The sequence below is a fragment of the Pteropus vampyrus genome, unplaced genomic scaffold (genome assembly GCF_000151845.1).
Source record: "Pteropus vampyrus isolate Shadow unplaced genomic scaffold, Pvam_2.0 Scaffold198, whole genome shotgun sequence".
NCBI classification, from domain to species: domain Eukaryota; kingdom Metazoa; phylum Chordata; class Mammalia; order Chiroptera; family Pteropodidae; genus Pteropus; species Pteropus vampyrus.
The window spans coordinates 1,761,898-1,778,703 of record NW_011888979.1 but is presented as its reverse complement, the minus strand read 5'-3'; the positions used below and the strand labels follow the sequence as shown (position 1 = coordinate 1,778,703).

General features: G+C 32.4%; 1 protein-coding gene across 1 annotated transcript in view; it reads right to left on the bottom strand.

The window, feature by feature from the left end:
* The window catches only part of RB1 (RB transcriptional corepressor 1), a 127,359-nt gene that overhangs the window by 73,648 nt on the left and 36,905 nt on the right, over positions 1 to 16,806 (bottom strand). The window contains exons 7-12 of the mRNA XM_011372034.2: positions 14,460 to 14,570; positions 11,942 to 12,084; positions 9,654 to 9,731; positions 7,322 to 7,431; positions 2,044 to 2,121; positions 104 to 191 (exon numbers count right to left, since the gene is read on the bottom strand). Coding sequence (XP_011370336.1) covers positions 104 to 191; positions 2,044 to 2,121; positions 7,322 to 7,431; positions 9,654 to 9,731; positions 11,942 to 12,084; positions 14,460 to 14,570 — 608 coding nt within the window. The remainder of the gene's footprint in view (positions 1 to 103; positions 192 to 2,043; positions 2,122 to 7,321; positions 7,432 to 9,653; positions 9,732 to 11,941; positions 12,085 to 14,459; positions 14,571 to 16,806) is intronic.

Below are 16,806 nucleotides of genomic sequence, written 5' to 3'. Positions count from 1 at the left end.
GGTTGAGAGATGTCTATTTTAAGAAATACTCAGTATTTTAACTTCTAATTTCAAAATTATTTGCCAAGATATCACAATAAATAATGTGTCACATATGGCTTACATTAAAATAGGAAATCAGATTATCTGATGGTTGATCACTTGCTGAATTTAGGATCATCATTAATTGCTGGATAGTATTCATAACAGTCCTAGAGAAAAAAATAGGAAGGAGTGTTAAGCAATGAAGGAAATAAAGAAAAAATGAAATGTATCTATCACACAAGTTAAACATATCTTCAACTCACTCTTTATCATTTATCTTTAAGAAGTTCTCTGAAATAAAACTTATAAAACCCTTGGTATATTATTGTTTATATAGGATTAAATTTTACTTAAATATTTAAGAAAGGATGTATTCATAATCAGTGAGTTTATAATTAAAGAACTGATATGCTTATTTACTAATATAACTATATATCAATAAAACATTAATTGGTCAAACTAATGACATTTTAATGAGAAAATATAAACTAGCATCAAAAGAGTAATCTTTTAAAAAAACATTACTATAATTAAATACTAATATTTTTAGAATAAAGACAGTAAGTTATTTAGTAGCTCAAGTAAAAGACGAAGTGACCACAGAGATCTTCAAGAAGAAAGCATACATAATTTTAGAAGTCACCATCATTAGAATAAGTCAATCTCTTAGGATCTCTTTAATTCTATAATTTTATGTATGCGGGGGTATACTAAATATTAATGTTCCAATTTTGGAGTAGCAGTATATTGCTACTGTGGCACTAGTTAATGATGCAAAGAACTGTAGAATATTTATGACTGATAGGGTCTTTAAAATATTATTTAGTAAAACGTGTTCAGTGTTCTCAAACCTCTCTAAACTGGTATCTACACTTCCTCACTTTTCAAATATATTGCTTCTATAACTTGTACGTCCATTAATCCACTTAAATCACAATGACTGAAGCCACAAATGACCAATTGCTAAACCAAAGATCTTTCTCATTTGTTCTTCTACTTGAATTCTTTGAAGCATTTGATACTCTTAAACACTTTCTCTTTGCTAAAACTCCATCTCCTCCCTTGGCTTTTTTGCCTTCACTTTCCGAACTCGCAATCACACTTCTAATTATCTTTATTCTAATTTCTATCTAATCCTTAAATGCCAGCATTCTTTAGGGTTCAGCCCTTACCCATCTATTCTTGCCATTATTCACTGTCACTACAGGCAACCTTGTCTATTTTTCTGATTTTAACTCTCCCTGATTATTCCCAAATCTATAAGCTACTACTTACTACACATCTTCTTCCTATCCTATAAATGCCCCAAGAATATTCCAAATATGAATTCATCAAATATTTACTGAATCTGTTCTTGTGCTTTCATTCCCACTGTCTACCTCTTGGTTCAAGTCTTCAGCAACTCTCAAATAACTGAATTGCTATAATATAGCAGTCCAGAGGTTTTTCACTCATTATGTCGAAGGTAGTATGGTCTAGCAGTTTTTGAAAAACTCCTCAGGTTACTCTAATTTGTACCCCTGGTTAAGAACCATTGTGACAGATTGATAGGTCTCTATTTTCCACCATGTTCTCCTCCGTCCTCTCACATGTATACTTTCAAAAATCAAGTCTTATCTTCCTTACCCCTGCTTAACACTCATTCATGTCAACAGGCTATATATACTGTGCATAAGATAAAGTCAAAACTTGTGAATATGACATATAAAGCCCTTCATAATCTAGTATCTAGCTGTGGAAAGTAAGTGAGGAAAAGGACATCAAAATACTTCTAATCCTTTTAGGTTGTATGCAGACCAAATGGCGATTTTTTTTCTTTTTTTATGTATTGAGATGGAACACATTCCCATTTTAAGTTATATTCTTTAACGAAAGACAAAACTAGGTCTAATAATCATATTCTTAGCAACTAGCAAACTACTTGAAATGCAAACAGCATTCAATATATATTTGTGGCATATATATACAAATATATAATAAAACAAATTTTTTAAAACCCCAAAGTAAGAAAACTCATACCTAACAGGAGTCTGTTGAAGAATCACACTCAACTCTTCATCAGGGTTACTTTTCTGTGGTGTTCTCTGCATTTCAAAACTAAATGATAAGCAAAGTCATTTGGACTGAAAAGTCACACTTTATGAATCAAAAAAGTAGTATAATACCTTCTGTTGCCTCATAACATCATACAAAATGGTAAGTCAATAATAGAAGTGATAAGAAATAAATGATCCGAAAGCTGCTTAAATAAATAAAATTACGTTTTTTCAACATTGTTTTTAAGTTTCTTTCTACCATGACAAACAGGTACACAAATCCTTAAGAATTCTTTGACAGTTAGATGTTTTTTCTACAAAATGTTCAATGTATTACTAATCAAGTTGTTGAGTATCAAAAAATAACAAATTTCAAATTTTTCAATCATTATGTGTTCTAAAAACTTAATTTTGACTTAAAATGAGAAATATTTTACTTGTGTTTAACTTTCGAATTATACATTTTTTCAGTTACATATTAAAATATTTCTGCTAAAGTAGAATACTTATGATCATTGAAAAATTTTTATAATTACTCTTAACCATTCTTTAGGATTCTATATGACATTTCAAGAGAATATACTTTTGTATTAACTTTAAAAAAAATATATACCAGGCAAGTAATAGAAAGTGAAAGGCTGAGAAAAGACATAGACCACTACTTGTGTAAATGATTTTCAGTTGATCCTTGAACAACATGGGTTGTTCACTTGTACTGTGGGCCCGTGCAGTTCAAACCTGTGTTGTGCATGCATCGACTGCTATTTTCAAGCCACAGTTGGGAATCTGTATATATAGAGGGTCGACTTAAGTTATATACAAATTTCAACTGCACACCTAACTCCTGCATTGTTCAAGGGTCAATTGTACTTCAATAATTTTCTTTTGGTGTTTATTTTAAAAATTATATTTATATAACTGAGAAAAAACAGTTGATATAGAGAACAATTCACAATAAATCTCTGAGAGACAAAAAGGATGTTATAAAATGATAAAGGGGTCAATCCAAAAGGAGGACATAACGTTTGTAATATTTGTAAGTATTTACGCAGTCAACATAGGAACACCTAAGTATATAAAGCAAATATTAACAGATCTGAAAGGAGAAATGGATAGCAATACAATAACAGCAGAAAAATCCCCTACTATCATCCCATTTTACCCTCATTTACATCAGTAGGTCATCCAGACAGAAACTTAATAAGGAAACATTGGCCTTAATTGACACATTCAACCAGATTGACTTAATGGATATTTAAACATTATATCCAAAACAACATCATACACTTTCTTCTCAAGTGCATACTGAACATTTTACAAGAAGATCACATGTCAGACCACGAAACAAGTCTTAATAAATTTAAGAGATTAGAATTATATCAAGCATCTTTTCCAACCACAATAGTATAATACTAAAAAAATTAATTACATGAAGAAAGCTAGAAAATTCACAAATATGTGGAGATTAAACAACATGTTACTGACAACCAATGGGTCAAAAAAAATCAATAGAGAAAGATAAAAATACCCTGAGAAAAACAAAAATGGAAATGCAACATACCAAAGATTATGGAGTTCTAAGATGAAAGTTCATAGCAATAAATGCCTAATCCAAGCAAAAAGAAAAGTCTCAAATAAACAACCAAACTTCATACCTCAAGAAACTAGAAACAAAGAACAAACAAAGCCCATAGTTTTGTTTTGTTTTGTTTTTTTAAAAGGAAATAACACAGATCAGAGTAGAAATAAATAAAATAGAAACTAAAAGGACAATAGGAAAGATCGATAAAATTAAGAGTTGGTTCTTTAAAAAGATAAACAAAATTAACAAACTTTTAGCTAGACTTAACAAGAAAAATGTAAGACCACTCAAATAAGTAAAATCAGATATAAAAGATGTTATAACTAACTAATAGGACAGAAAGACAAAGGGTCATAAGAGACTACTACTATGCCAACAAACTGGATGACCTAGAAGAAAAGGATAAATTCCTAGAAACATACAACCTTCCAAGACTGAACCATGAAGAAATAGAAAATCTGAACAGATCCATCACTAGTAAGAAAATTAAATCAGTAATCAAAAACATCCTCCCAAAAAACAAAAGTCCAGGACCAGATGACTTCACTGGTGCATTCTACCAAACATTCAAAAGAGAGAGCCAATCCTTTTCAAACTCTTCTGAAAAACAGGAGAGAAGTGAACTCTTCCAAAACCCATTTAGTGAGGCCAGCATTACCCTGTTATCAAAGCTAAACTAGGATGCCACAAGAAAAGGACATGACAGGCCGATACCCCTGATGAATGTAGCTCCGAATATCATCAACAACATATTAGCAAACAAACCACATTTAACAATACATTAAAAGAATGATACATCATGATCAAGTGGCATTTATTCCAGGGATGCAAGGATGATTCAACAACCACAAATCAGTCAATGTAATATACCACATTAACAAAATGAAGGATAAAAATAATATGATCATCTCAACAGATGCAAAAAAAAGCATTTGACAAAATTCAACATCCATTTAGGATAATAACTCTCAACAGAGCAGGTATAGAGGGAATGTACCTTAACGTAATAAAGGTCATACATGACACGACCACAGCCAACATCACACTCAATGCTGAAAAGCTGAAAGCTTTTCATCCAAGATCAGAAACAAAACAAGGATTGAAAATCTTAGCCAGAGCAATTAGGCAATAAAAAGAAGTAAAAGGCATACAAATTGGAGAAGAAAAAGAAAAATCGTCATTATTTGCAGATGAAATGATTTTATACATAGAAAATCCTAAAGATTCTATCAAAAAAACGTTAAAACTAACAAATTCAGTAAAGTTGCAGAATACAAAATCAATATACAAAAGTCAATTGTGTTTCTACGCACTAATAACAAACTATGAGAAAGAGAAATTAAGAAAATGATCGCATTTACAATTACATCAAAAAGAATAAAATACCTGGGAATAAATTTAACCAAGGGGGTAAAAGTCCTGTATACTGAAAACTTGAAGACACTAATGAAAAAAATTGAGGAAGACACAAATAAAGGGAAAGATATTTGATGCTCATGGATTGAAAGAATTAATATTAATAAAATGTCCATGATATCCAAATCAATCTATAGATTCAATGCAATCCCCATAAAAATTCCAATGGCATTTCTCATAAAAATAGAACAATCTTAAAATTTGTATTGGACCACAAAAGAGGCCAAAGAACCAAAGCAATCTTGAATAAGAAGAACAAAGCTAGAGGCAATGCACTCTTTTGATCTCAAACTATATTACAAAGCTATAAGAATCTAAACAGCATAGGATTGCCATTAAAAACAGACACATCAATGGAACAGAACAGAGACCCCTGAAATAAACCCACACATGTATCATCAACTGACTTATGATAAGAAGGCAAGAATTAGAATGGGTAAAGGACAGTCTTTTCAATGGAAGGTACTGAGAAAACTAGACAGTCACATACAAAAGTATGAAACCTGACCACTATCTTACACCACATACAAAAAATAACTCAAAATGGATTAAAGACTTAAAAGTAAGACTTGATATCATAAAACTCCTAGAAGAAAACATAGGTGGTAACCTCTCTGACATTGGTCTTGGAGATGATATTTTGAATCTGACACCAAAAGCCAAGGCAACAAAAGCAAAAATGAACAAGTTGAGACCAAGTCAAACTAAAAAGTTTCTGTACAGCAAAGGAAACCATCAACAAAATGAAAAGGCAATCCACTCAATGGGAGAAATATTTGCAAATCATGTATCTCATAAAGGCTTAATATCTAAAATACATAAAGAACTCTTACGAGTCAACTGCAAAAAAAAAATCAAGTTTAAAAATGAGCACAAGGTCTGAACAAGACATTTTTCCAAAGAGACATACGGAAGGCCAACAGGTACAGAAAATGATGTTCAACACTAATCATCAGGGAAATGCAAATCAGAACCACAGTGTGGTATTGCCCCACACCTATTAGAATGGCTATTAAGAAGACAAGAAATAACAAGTGTTGATATGGTGCATCCACTATGGAAAACAGTATGGAAGTTCCTCAAAAAATTAAAACTAGAGCTATCATATGATCCAGTAATTCTACTGCTGGATATTTATCAAAAACAAAACAAAACAGAACAAAACAAAACATTAACTCAAAAAGATATCAGTACCCCCATGTTCACTGCAGCATTATCTTCAACAGCTAAAATATGGAAACATAAGTGTCTACCGATAGATGAATGGATAAAGAAATTTTCTTATATATTATATATACATAATGAAATATTATTCAGCAATAAAAGAATGAAATCTTGCCATTGCGACCTCAAAGACATTATGCTAAATGAAGTAAGTCAGAAAGAGAAAGGCAAACACCCTATGATCTCTCTTTTACGTGGTATCTAAAAAAAAAAAAATCCAAACTCTTAGATGCAGAGAACGAACTGTTAGTCACAAGAGAAATGGGGGTGGGGGGGGGTGGGCGGCGCAATGAGTGAACAATATTTTTGTGGTTAAAAAACAAATAAAAAGAACCATATAATCAATTGTCTGTTCAACATCTTCACGTTCTACTTTTCTAACTTAGCTTTGATTGCTTTCTTACACATATAAACTTACTCTATTTTAGTTCTATGAAAAATTACTCAACCCCATAAGCTGAATTGGGAACTAAGTAGCTAGCATTTTCCTATCACTTTATTATTTACAAAGTACTTTCATCAAAATACATGTGTATATAGTATAAAGTATACAAAGTATACATGTGACTCATAGCAAATGCTTGTGTATTTTACAGATGAGGAAACTAAGTGAGATAAAGTAAAAACTCGACTATATTCAAAAGAGCATGAAGAAAATAAAAGATTTATTCTCTACCTTCACTTGGTTGGAGAGAAATTACTTTAATAAAGATATTAAAAATCGACACAAGCCTGTGCATACTAGGAGCCAAACGTTCACATAGATGATACAAAGAATGTTTCACTTGTTTTAATAAAAAGTAGAATAAATTTACAATCTATGTAAAGGTATGGTATCATAAAAAAAACCTATTTCTTAAGAAATTATACACTTAGATTATTGTTTACCTTATTATTAGCTTTTGAAGGCATTTGAAGTAGTTTGTCATAAACGATATTTAAAGGTCACTGTTAAATAAGAACCTATTTAACTTATCTATATCAAAATTGACCTATAGCAAAAGCGTATCAAAAAATAAAAATATACTATGTACAATACCTGTCTGTAGGATCAGCCTGAAGAGTTTTATCATGATCCAGAAATAATCTTGCATCTAGATCTTTATTTTTAAAATAAATTTCTTCATATTGTTTAGAGAGATTTTCCACCTCAAAATAAAAAATACTGATGATTATCCTTTCATGTCATTACATCTCTCAGTACACAGAAATATTATTTTTGTACTATATGCATTTAATTTTACAACACGCTGAGTTCACATGCAATATAAATAAGGTGCATGTGCAAGTGAAGAAAATTGTCATTTTTCAACTCTAATTTTAAACCTATTTTATGCATGCACCCTAGTCATTAGAATTTTATGTAGATAAGAATCACTAGTGCCACAAAACAGAACTGAGATGGAACTATAAGCTAAAAATAGGTATTATTATAGCCACCTAATTGCCAAGATCCTCCAGACATTCTATACATTTCTTACTTTTAATCTTCTACTACACTGATTAATATAAAATAAAGCATTTTTCAAACATTGTAATAAACCCTCTTAATTATATATTCTGCCATCATTTCTAAACCCTTTGGTTTACTCCAACTCCCTTCAGTTAAGTGTCTTAGGCAAGAGCATTAGCTAAATTAATTTGCCCAATTAACAATTTGCACAATTTATTCCCAATCATACACATTTTTTTTTCAATTGCTGGAATATGCAATTCTTTTATCAGTTCTGCTTCATAATTTCAAGTCGGAATTTAAGAATCAATGCCCAAGAGACAACAACTTGGCATGCCTACTGCTGTGACTTTTAAAGTGAAAGCATCTCCAACCTGAGAGAACTAAAATTGCTTCCAAAATGGGTGGGAGAACAAAGCCAGTTGAGTGTAAATTTTTTGTTTGTCTGCATAAATATTTTAGGCATATTAGTCATTCATGTTTAAGTATAATAACTGCTGGAGATTAGTGAGTCATTAATGATCAATCATTTATTGATTGACAGCTATTAGCACTATATGCAAAATACTAGGGAAAATGTTAAGTTTATCTTAAGATTTCTATTAAAGCTCTAATCCATTCTAGGGGAAGAAAAATTACTACGAGTATCCAATATTCTTTAGAGTTGTGAACAACATATTTTTTGGTACATAATTTGGTAACAAGACTCAGTAATACAATAGTTGGCCCTTTCTTTTCTCTCTAGTACCATATCTTACCATTCTTCTGCCCTGTATCCCAATTTTAAACTAGTTGGAGTTCACTGAACAGACAATACTATCACATATCACTGTGCCTTTGAATCTATAATTTCCAATCCCAGGAAATGCCGTTTTTCGTAAGCTTATTCAGGTCAGAAATGACATCATCTCCAATTTTCCACAAAACCTATCTGCCCTCCTTTAGATTAGGTTGCCCTCTTCCAAGATATAATATCCTGTGTATACTCCTATCAGACTCTTGCAGATTCCTGTAATGTTCATCATCTGTCTCTCCTACTAGCACCTTAAAGATAGCAATTGTGAGTTCAATCTCTGTATCAATGATATCTAGCAAAATGCCTGGCACAAATTAAGCATTTAATAAACGTTGTTGAATAAGTTAATTAATTCAAGGAATAGCTACCAATTCAGGTCACAGAATCAGCAGTTTAGCTATCTGATTTCCTATCTTTTGATTTTAGTGATGAGTACTAGGTGCTTTTAAAACATTGTTTTATCACTGAGTACTTGTTTTTCATTATTTATCTCAAGCATCCTTTTCTTCATATGTTTTACCTTACCACATAAGTTCTCAGTTGTTCTGTTCTCATTGAGGAGCAAGACATTTGAGGCAAAATGTGAAAAAAAAGACATATGGATAGATGGCACACCACTAAGACAAACACATTTCTGCAATATAATCATAGTCATTTCAACCGAATTTATTTTCATTTAAGTAGATCTAAAAAATACTCAAAAGAGATGCTCTGTGATTTAGTAATGCCGATAATGTTGATGGCATTTATCATGGATCCTATGCATAAGGATGCATAGCAAAGCAAATTAGAGTCCAGCTTGATCGTGCATATTTAGTTATATTTATTTAATGGAATTTAGAAATTCAAAAGCCTACAATTGGATTTTCAAAAAATTTCAGTACAATTTAATTTCTAGTGCAAATTATGAAATGCCACCTATTTATACATTTGAGTATATATTCAAAAGGTTATTTTTCTTATTATGTAAAGCTGGCTACCACAATTCTACTTAAATTCCTTTCCTTGAGCAAAAAGTATTTAATATACACTAAAGTGATCTTAAGAAATTTAGACAACTATTCCTCTCTCCCAAAAGTCCCAAAACACATTAACATTTTATTAAATTTTCCTTCAGATTACCTCTGGAAGTCCATTAGAAGCTACAATTCCAAGAGAATTCATAAAAGGTATAAAATTTTTGAAATAAACGTTTTTCACCTGAAAAAGATAAAGTTACAACATGACCATTAAAATTTTAAAAATTAATCTCTATTAATATTAACATTAAAGTGTTAACTGACATTTTGATGAATGGCTTACATTCAACTTAGTGTGATATTTATTTATAATTAATTCAATTATTTACTTTTAAACTTATGTGTGGCAGATTTCAGGTCCTAAAATAAAGGTAGAGTGGGGAATTGCTAATGAAATTAAATTTATAAGAAAACCCAGTGAAACCAACTTTATTATTCCACATTTAAAAAAATGGCAAAAAGATGGGAGGCTCAAAAAAATTAAGCAATGTAACTAAAGTTACACAGCTAAGAAGTGGCAGAGCTGGAATTTAAACTCATCTGCCTATCATCAAAGCCAAGACTCCTCATTTCTCTACACTCCCTCTGTGGAGAGGGATTTCTCCCCAAAGAATATATTTAGGCCACTTCACATACATCATCTGATACCTAGCTTAGGAAATATCAAGGCAAATATTTTGCATAAATTTAGGAAAATAATTTGCATTTATAACAAAATAATTTGACACACAAAAACAAAACCCAATAATTCAATTTGAAACCAAATGAAAATGTTTTGTAGAATTACGCAGTTTCATGTACATTTAACAAAAAGAATGAAAGATTATACTCAGAAAACCTGGAGTCATATTCCTGGCTATTCTACACTTGCAATATGTTGCGGAATGTTAAGCAACTTTCATTTAACTTCTTTTTACAACTTTGGAGTCTACATTTACTAAGGTGGAAATAATTTAATATTAGTTCCTATCTTCTACTTCACAAATAAGTTGTTAAGCTTCTGTTATACTTACTAGTTTTGTTTTTTAATTAATTCCCACTTGACTAGAATACTTATTAGAGTGTGATTCTAGTTAACCATTAGTATGACTAACCAATAAGTATTTAACCATAATAACCAACCCATAGTTATACAACCATAAATGTTATATGTAAATAATTAAGTATTAATTAATTGATATCAATTACCACTAAAGTTTTCAATCACCTATGCTTTTAAAATCATTAGTATAATGCTTCTAAATTATATGAAAGAGTAAAAATTAAAAGTAAAAAAATGATTTATTCCTGATTTTAAAAATGAAACTTTACAAATAGTTCTTAAATTCAGATAATAACAACCAGGAATTAGGAAACCGCACTTATTCCTATTATCTCGAGGAACTAAACAACAGACTAAAGTAAAAAAAAAAAACACCAAAAAAAACATGCATTTTATATATATACATATGTGTGTATATGTGTACATATATATATATGTACAACTGTCAGCTTATTAGCAAAGATAATTTGGGATTCTAAAAAAGTGTGTGTGTGTGTGTATACACATATATATATATAGTTGATACATCGACATATGTTTATATATTTGTTGAAATTAACAAAACCACAGTGCTAAAACCAAAATATCTTAACATCATTCCAATGCTTTTTAAACTAAATTTTGAGATCATACCAGCAATTTCTTCCCAGAGTTTACATAAAAATTTCAAAGATGCAATATTTCATACAGCTATCTAGTGGCAGTGAATTGTGGACAAAATAATAATCTATAAGAGAAACATCATAGTATAGAGACAGAAGCACTGGTAGCAAATGTCCCAAAGTCTAGACCCTGTTAGTAATTAGCTATCAGTCTCTAGAAGCTTGTTTAATCATTAGTAAAAGGAGGCACAGTATATTATTTGTAAGATTCCTTCCAATTCCAACATTTCAGATACTATGAACGAGATAAGCAAATCCTGGATGTTCATGTGTATTACTACCAGCCATTAACATCTGATGTAATATTTAGAAAGAGTAATTATAAAGGCTGAACAAAAATTTAATGTTGGTATCACCGACCACTAAACCAAAACACTAGGGCTTTCTTAGTGGGATATTTAAAAACATTAGGGGTACTGGTAACCACAGAGGAATCAAAGAACAAATTCATTTAAAAACTACTGCCTTAACAATTTACATTTCAGTGATTCCAGAATGAGGGAGCTACTGTCTTGAAAATCAAAGTAACTGAATGAAAATGAATTTTTTTCTAAACATTTTGTTATTGCAAAAGAGTTGGCACTAATTACAAAAAGCAAGCTCATTACAAAAGAAGTATATACTGTTAGGAAGAACTTATATCTAAATCTACTTTAACTATTTAAAAAGATCATGAAGTTAAATTACCTCATCTATATTACATTCATGTTCTTTACAGAGAACTTCAATAATTCTTGTATCATTTTCTAGTTGTTTTGCTATCCGTGCACTCCTGTTCTGACCTCGCCTTGGTGTTCGAGGTGAACCATTAATAGGTATTACAGCTGTTTCTGTAAAAATGGTAAATTGGATAAGAACAATTGCAAATTCCACTATATAAAATAATGAAGTATTCTAATAATAATTAGGAAGGTCAGAAATAATCTAGGTAACATTGTGCTATTTTTATTTATTAGGCTTCATTAAAAGGCTAAATTTCATCTATTTATCGAATATCTATCTTAAGTTATATACTAATGATGGTTTTTGCCATCCCTATTCTCTCTGCCCCCAAATAGCCCAAAAATAAACTGTAAAATACTTAAAGCCCCATAGACAAACATGAAGAAGGCAAGAAAAATAGCCAACTTATAAAGTAATTCTAAGTGTATCCCACTTGGTCAGCAAGGGCAAAAATGTTTTCTATCTTAAAGTGTCTTAAAAATGATAAGCTAGTATTTATGGATTCGATTTCTAGATATAGTGTAAAAATCAATAAATTTTAAAATTTTGGCAAATACCATAGTAAATTATGATGCTTTTCAAAAATAAGTATATAAACATAATAATGAGATAATAAACTGTCAGTTTTTAAATCTTCTAGATTATCTTGAGTATTTCCAATTCAAACTAAATGTGAATTCAGCTATTAAAGAGATTATAGATGACTAAGTAGTAAAAGTAAGCTGCCTCTAGGCCCAATCAACAATTTATAAGAAATTGAGAGGACAGAGGAACATGTTAAACTGCACTGCAGGATAAAACCAGTGATAATTAAACTATAAGAAACTCAATAGGACAAACCACTTGATTATTTAGTAAATTGCAAGGGAAAAAAAGAAAAATAGGTGGAGAAGAAACTTAAAAAAAAAAGTCTTAAAGGCATACTGACCAATATCAAACTATAGATCTTATTTAGATTCTGATTTAGTCAACCTATAAAAAATTTACATTTATAAGACAACTGAAAATATGAACACTTACCAAATATTTGGTGGTATTAAGGAATCACTACTAATTGATTTTTAAGTGTGATAATGGTACTATCATTATGCTTTTTAAAAAGACTTTATCTTTTATAGATATATATTGAAATTTATAAGGATTTAAGTGTACGCAAAAATGTGCTTCAAAAGAACATAGTGGTTGGAACTAGACACAGTAAATGGGGCTACAAGTTGACCATAAGTTATATGTTGAAGGTAGGTGATAAATAGATAGAGGTTTATTACACTACCGTCTACTTTTGTATTCATTTGATAGTCTCCATAATAAAAAAGTTAATTAAAAGTGACTCATAGTCAATTCAACACCTCATCCTGGTTTCTCTTTAACATAGCACTTAAGAGAATTAAATGTATATTTGACTTATCCAAAAGAACAAAGACTATCGATGTAAAGTAACATTCTACATTGACTTACTAAAGTTATAACATTGAAAAAACGAGAAAAAAGCACAAAGAAAATTTTTTAGATTCAAAAAATTTTGAAATACATATATTGTTTTCTATTTTTGCCTCCCACTCCTTTCTATGTGGTTTCTGCTAAATGACTTTGCCTTTTCTGTCAAATTATGTTCAAAATTCTGTTCCAGACTTCATTTTTCCTTGCAGTTATTGTTCACAAAGTTTAATTAGGCTTCAGCTTTACAGTCACTTCAATAACACTTTGAGACTACCATGGTTTAGTCTATCTTATATTATTTTCAGTATTATTAATACTTTCATCATTTTAGGAGCCAAGAAATCAGTTCAGTCTTAGTTAAGATTACATTTTTCTGTAGTATAATAAGTGATTTTGAAATACTACTCTTGATGCCACCAGAAGAAGCAATTCCATTCTGAGAGCTATATACTCATCTTTGTTTAATGCTATCTAATTATTTTAACAATAGTTATTTAAACACGTGGATTCCCACCTCATCACCCACTGAAATATATCAATACAGTTTACATGTAAAAAAAATCAGACACATAATCATTATAGCAATAAAAATTTAATCTGCCTGTAGAATGGGCCACTCTTTCCCATGCAGTTTCAATCATATCTGTGCCTTTCCTCTTGATTTTCTCTTTACTGGGAATGCTTTCCTATCAACTTACCATAACACTCAAATATAACTACTCTTCAAAACTCAGTTCAAATGCCACCTCTTTTATATGGTCTTCCTTGCTCTTCCCCAGTTGGGAAAACTTTCTCATCTTCTAAACTTCCATAGCATTTGCTGTCTTTTAGCCCCTACCACTTCCTAACACATACTCTAATTACCTGCTTACTTATCTTATCCCTCCTTCTATAACGTACACTACTTGAGGGCAGAGTCCATGTTTGCTTTATTTATTATCATGCCCTAGGCTCTTAAACCACTTTTTGGACCCATCAGACATTCAATAAACAACTGCTGAATGATAAAGTAGGAGGAGTACAAAATATTTAAAATACTTACTATATGGTTCTTTGAGTAATGCAGGAGGTGAAAGTTTGATAAAATAGTCAAGGACACACAGCATTAACTGAAATGAGATTACAAGATCATCTTCCATTTGTAATACTTCCCCTGAAAATAAAAAAGGTTCACATTTTAAAGTAAAATTAGAGATTAAGATTTTTACATCAGAGAAAATTGTCAGTATGTATATATCCATATATTCATTTATTCGACAATCACTAGAGGCATGCTAAAGACTTTTTTTTTTTTAAACTATGTCAGATTTGATATATACAAGAGTAGGAATAAAAATATATAAAGTTATAAAACTACAAAGTTTTAGACCAGGAAGTTCCAGTCAAGATGGCAGAGAGTAAGTGAAGACTGTGCTTGCCTCCTCCCATGACCACTTTAAAATTACTACTACATTACAGAATAATCAACCTGGAGAATCATTTGAAGACTAGCTGAACAGAATTCCTATAACTAAAGACGCAAAACAGGCTGGGGTGGCTGACTATCAGGAGGGATAACTTGGCTGCAGAGGTCCCTACAGAGGAGCAAAAAGTCCCCGCCCCACACCAGACTCCCTAGTCCAGGGTTCCAGTGCTGAGGAGTCCCAACAAAATCTGGCTGTGAAAATCAATGGGAATTCTGACCATCTAGTGACATGGAAGGCTGCTGGAAACCCAGATGCCCCCTAAAAGGGCCCACACACATACTCACTGGTTTGCAGGCACTCACCCGTGCACTCCAACAGAGAGACAGGAGCTCAGGAGGTGCCAGAGACATGTAAAAAAAGACTGAGTTGTGTGACTTCAGGGGGAGAGCTAGAGGGATGGCAAACATTATCTCTCCTCCTGTGCAGCCTACAGGCAGGTATCATCTTGCCCGTGGAGCCCTCCCTCTACACAGTCAATTCTGAATCTGCACTGACCTGGTAAACTGCTACCTCCACCCTGGTGAGTCCCAGAGACTCTGCTTCATCCAACTCACGCACCACTGGAGGCATTTTCAGCAGCTGGGCTTTACTGGCAGCTGGCAGGTGGCCTCAGGCCTTGGGGTGCCATGGGCCTGTTGCATAGCTGCCACAGGCACAATATGGATGGCAGCTGACCTCAGTTCACAGCATAGTCTCTCTTATGCTCCTCCAAGTCCATCACAGGCAATAACTAACTGTAGATAGCTTTGTAGCTCCTATCAAATAGTCCCGAGACTGTCACAGGCAGTGACTAACCTTGGTTTGGACTGGAGCTCCTCCCAAGGTGCCCCAGAACCAACACACCTGGAGGTCAACTTCAAAAAACAATAAATTACCACCTGATTAGCCCCCTAGTGGCATACCCAAAGGGTAGTCTCAACAGGCACAGGAGCCCACTGGGGCAATCCCACTCCATGGGGTCACACCCACACAGCAGCGAGTATGCTGTGGCCAGTCACCTGAGAATCAATTCCACAAACTGACGTGCCAACAACAATCAAGGCTCAACTACAACAATAGAGCACAAATAACCCACATGAGGGGTACCCCTGGAGTATCTGGTGCAGGTGATCAGGAAGACTGTCCCTGGGTCATACAGGGCACGTACTACATAAGGCCGCTCGGCCAAAACTGAGAGACATATCAGATCTATCTATAACATACAAACACAGAAAGGCAGCCAAAATGAGGAAACAGAATCATGTCCAAAATGAAAGAACTAAATGAAATAGTGGCAAGAACTAAATGAAATAGTGGCAAGCAACCTACCAGATATAGCATTTAAAACACTAGTTATAAGAATGCTCAATGAACTTAGGGGAAGAATAGATGATCTCAGTGAAAATTTCAACAAAGAGATAGTAAGCATAAAAAAGGACATAGAAACAATAGAAAAGAATCAGTAAGAAATGAAAAATACAATAACTGAAATGAAGAATACATAAGAGAGAATCAACAGTAAATTAGATGAAGTAGAGGATCGAATCAGCAATTTGGAAGACAAGGTAGCAGAAAACACCCAATCAGAAAAGCAAAAAGAAGAATTAAAAAAATTAGGACAGTTTACAGGACCTCTGAGACAACATCAAGTGTACCAACATTCGTATCCTAGTGGTACCAGAAGGAGAAGAGAGAGAACCAGGGATTGAGAACCTATCTGAAGAAGTAATGACAGGAAACTTTCCTAATCTACAGAAGGAATTAGACATACAAGTCCACAAAGTGCAGAAAGTCCAGAAACAAGATGAACCCAAAGAGGCCCACACCAAGAGACATCATAATTAAAATGCCAAAGGTTGAATACAAAGAGGGAATCCTAAAAGCCTCAAGAAAAAGGCAGCTAATTATACGGGAGGCTCTCATAAGGCTTTCAACTGATTTCTC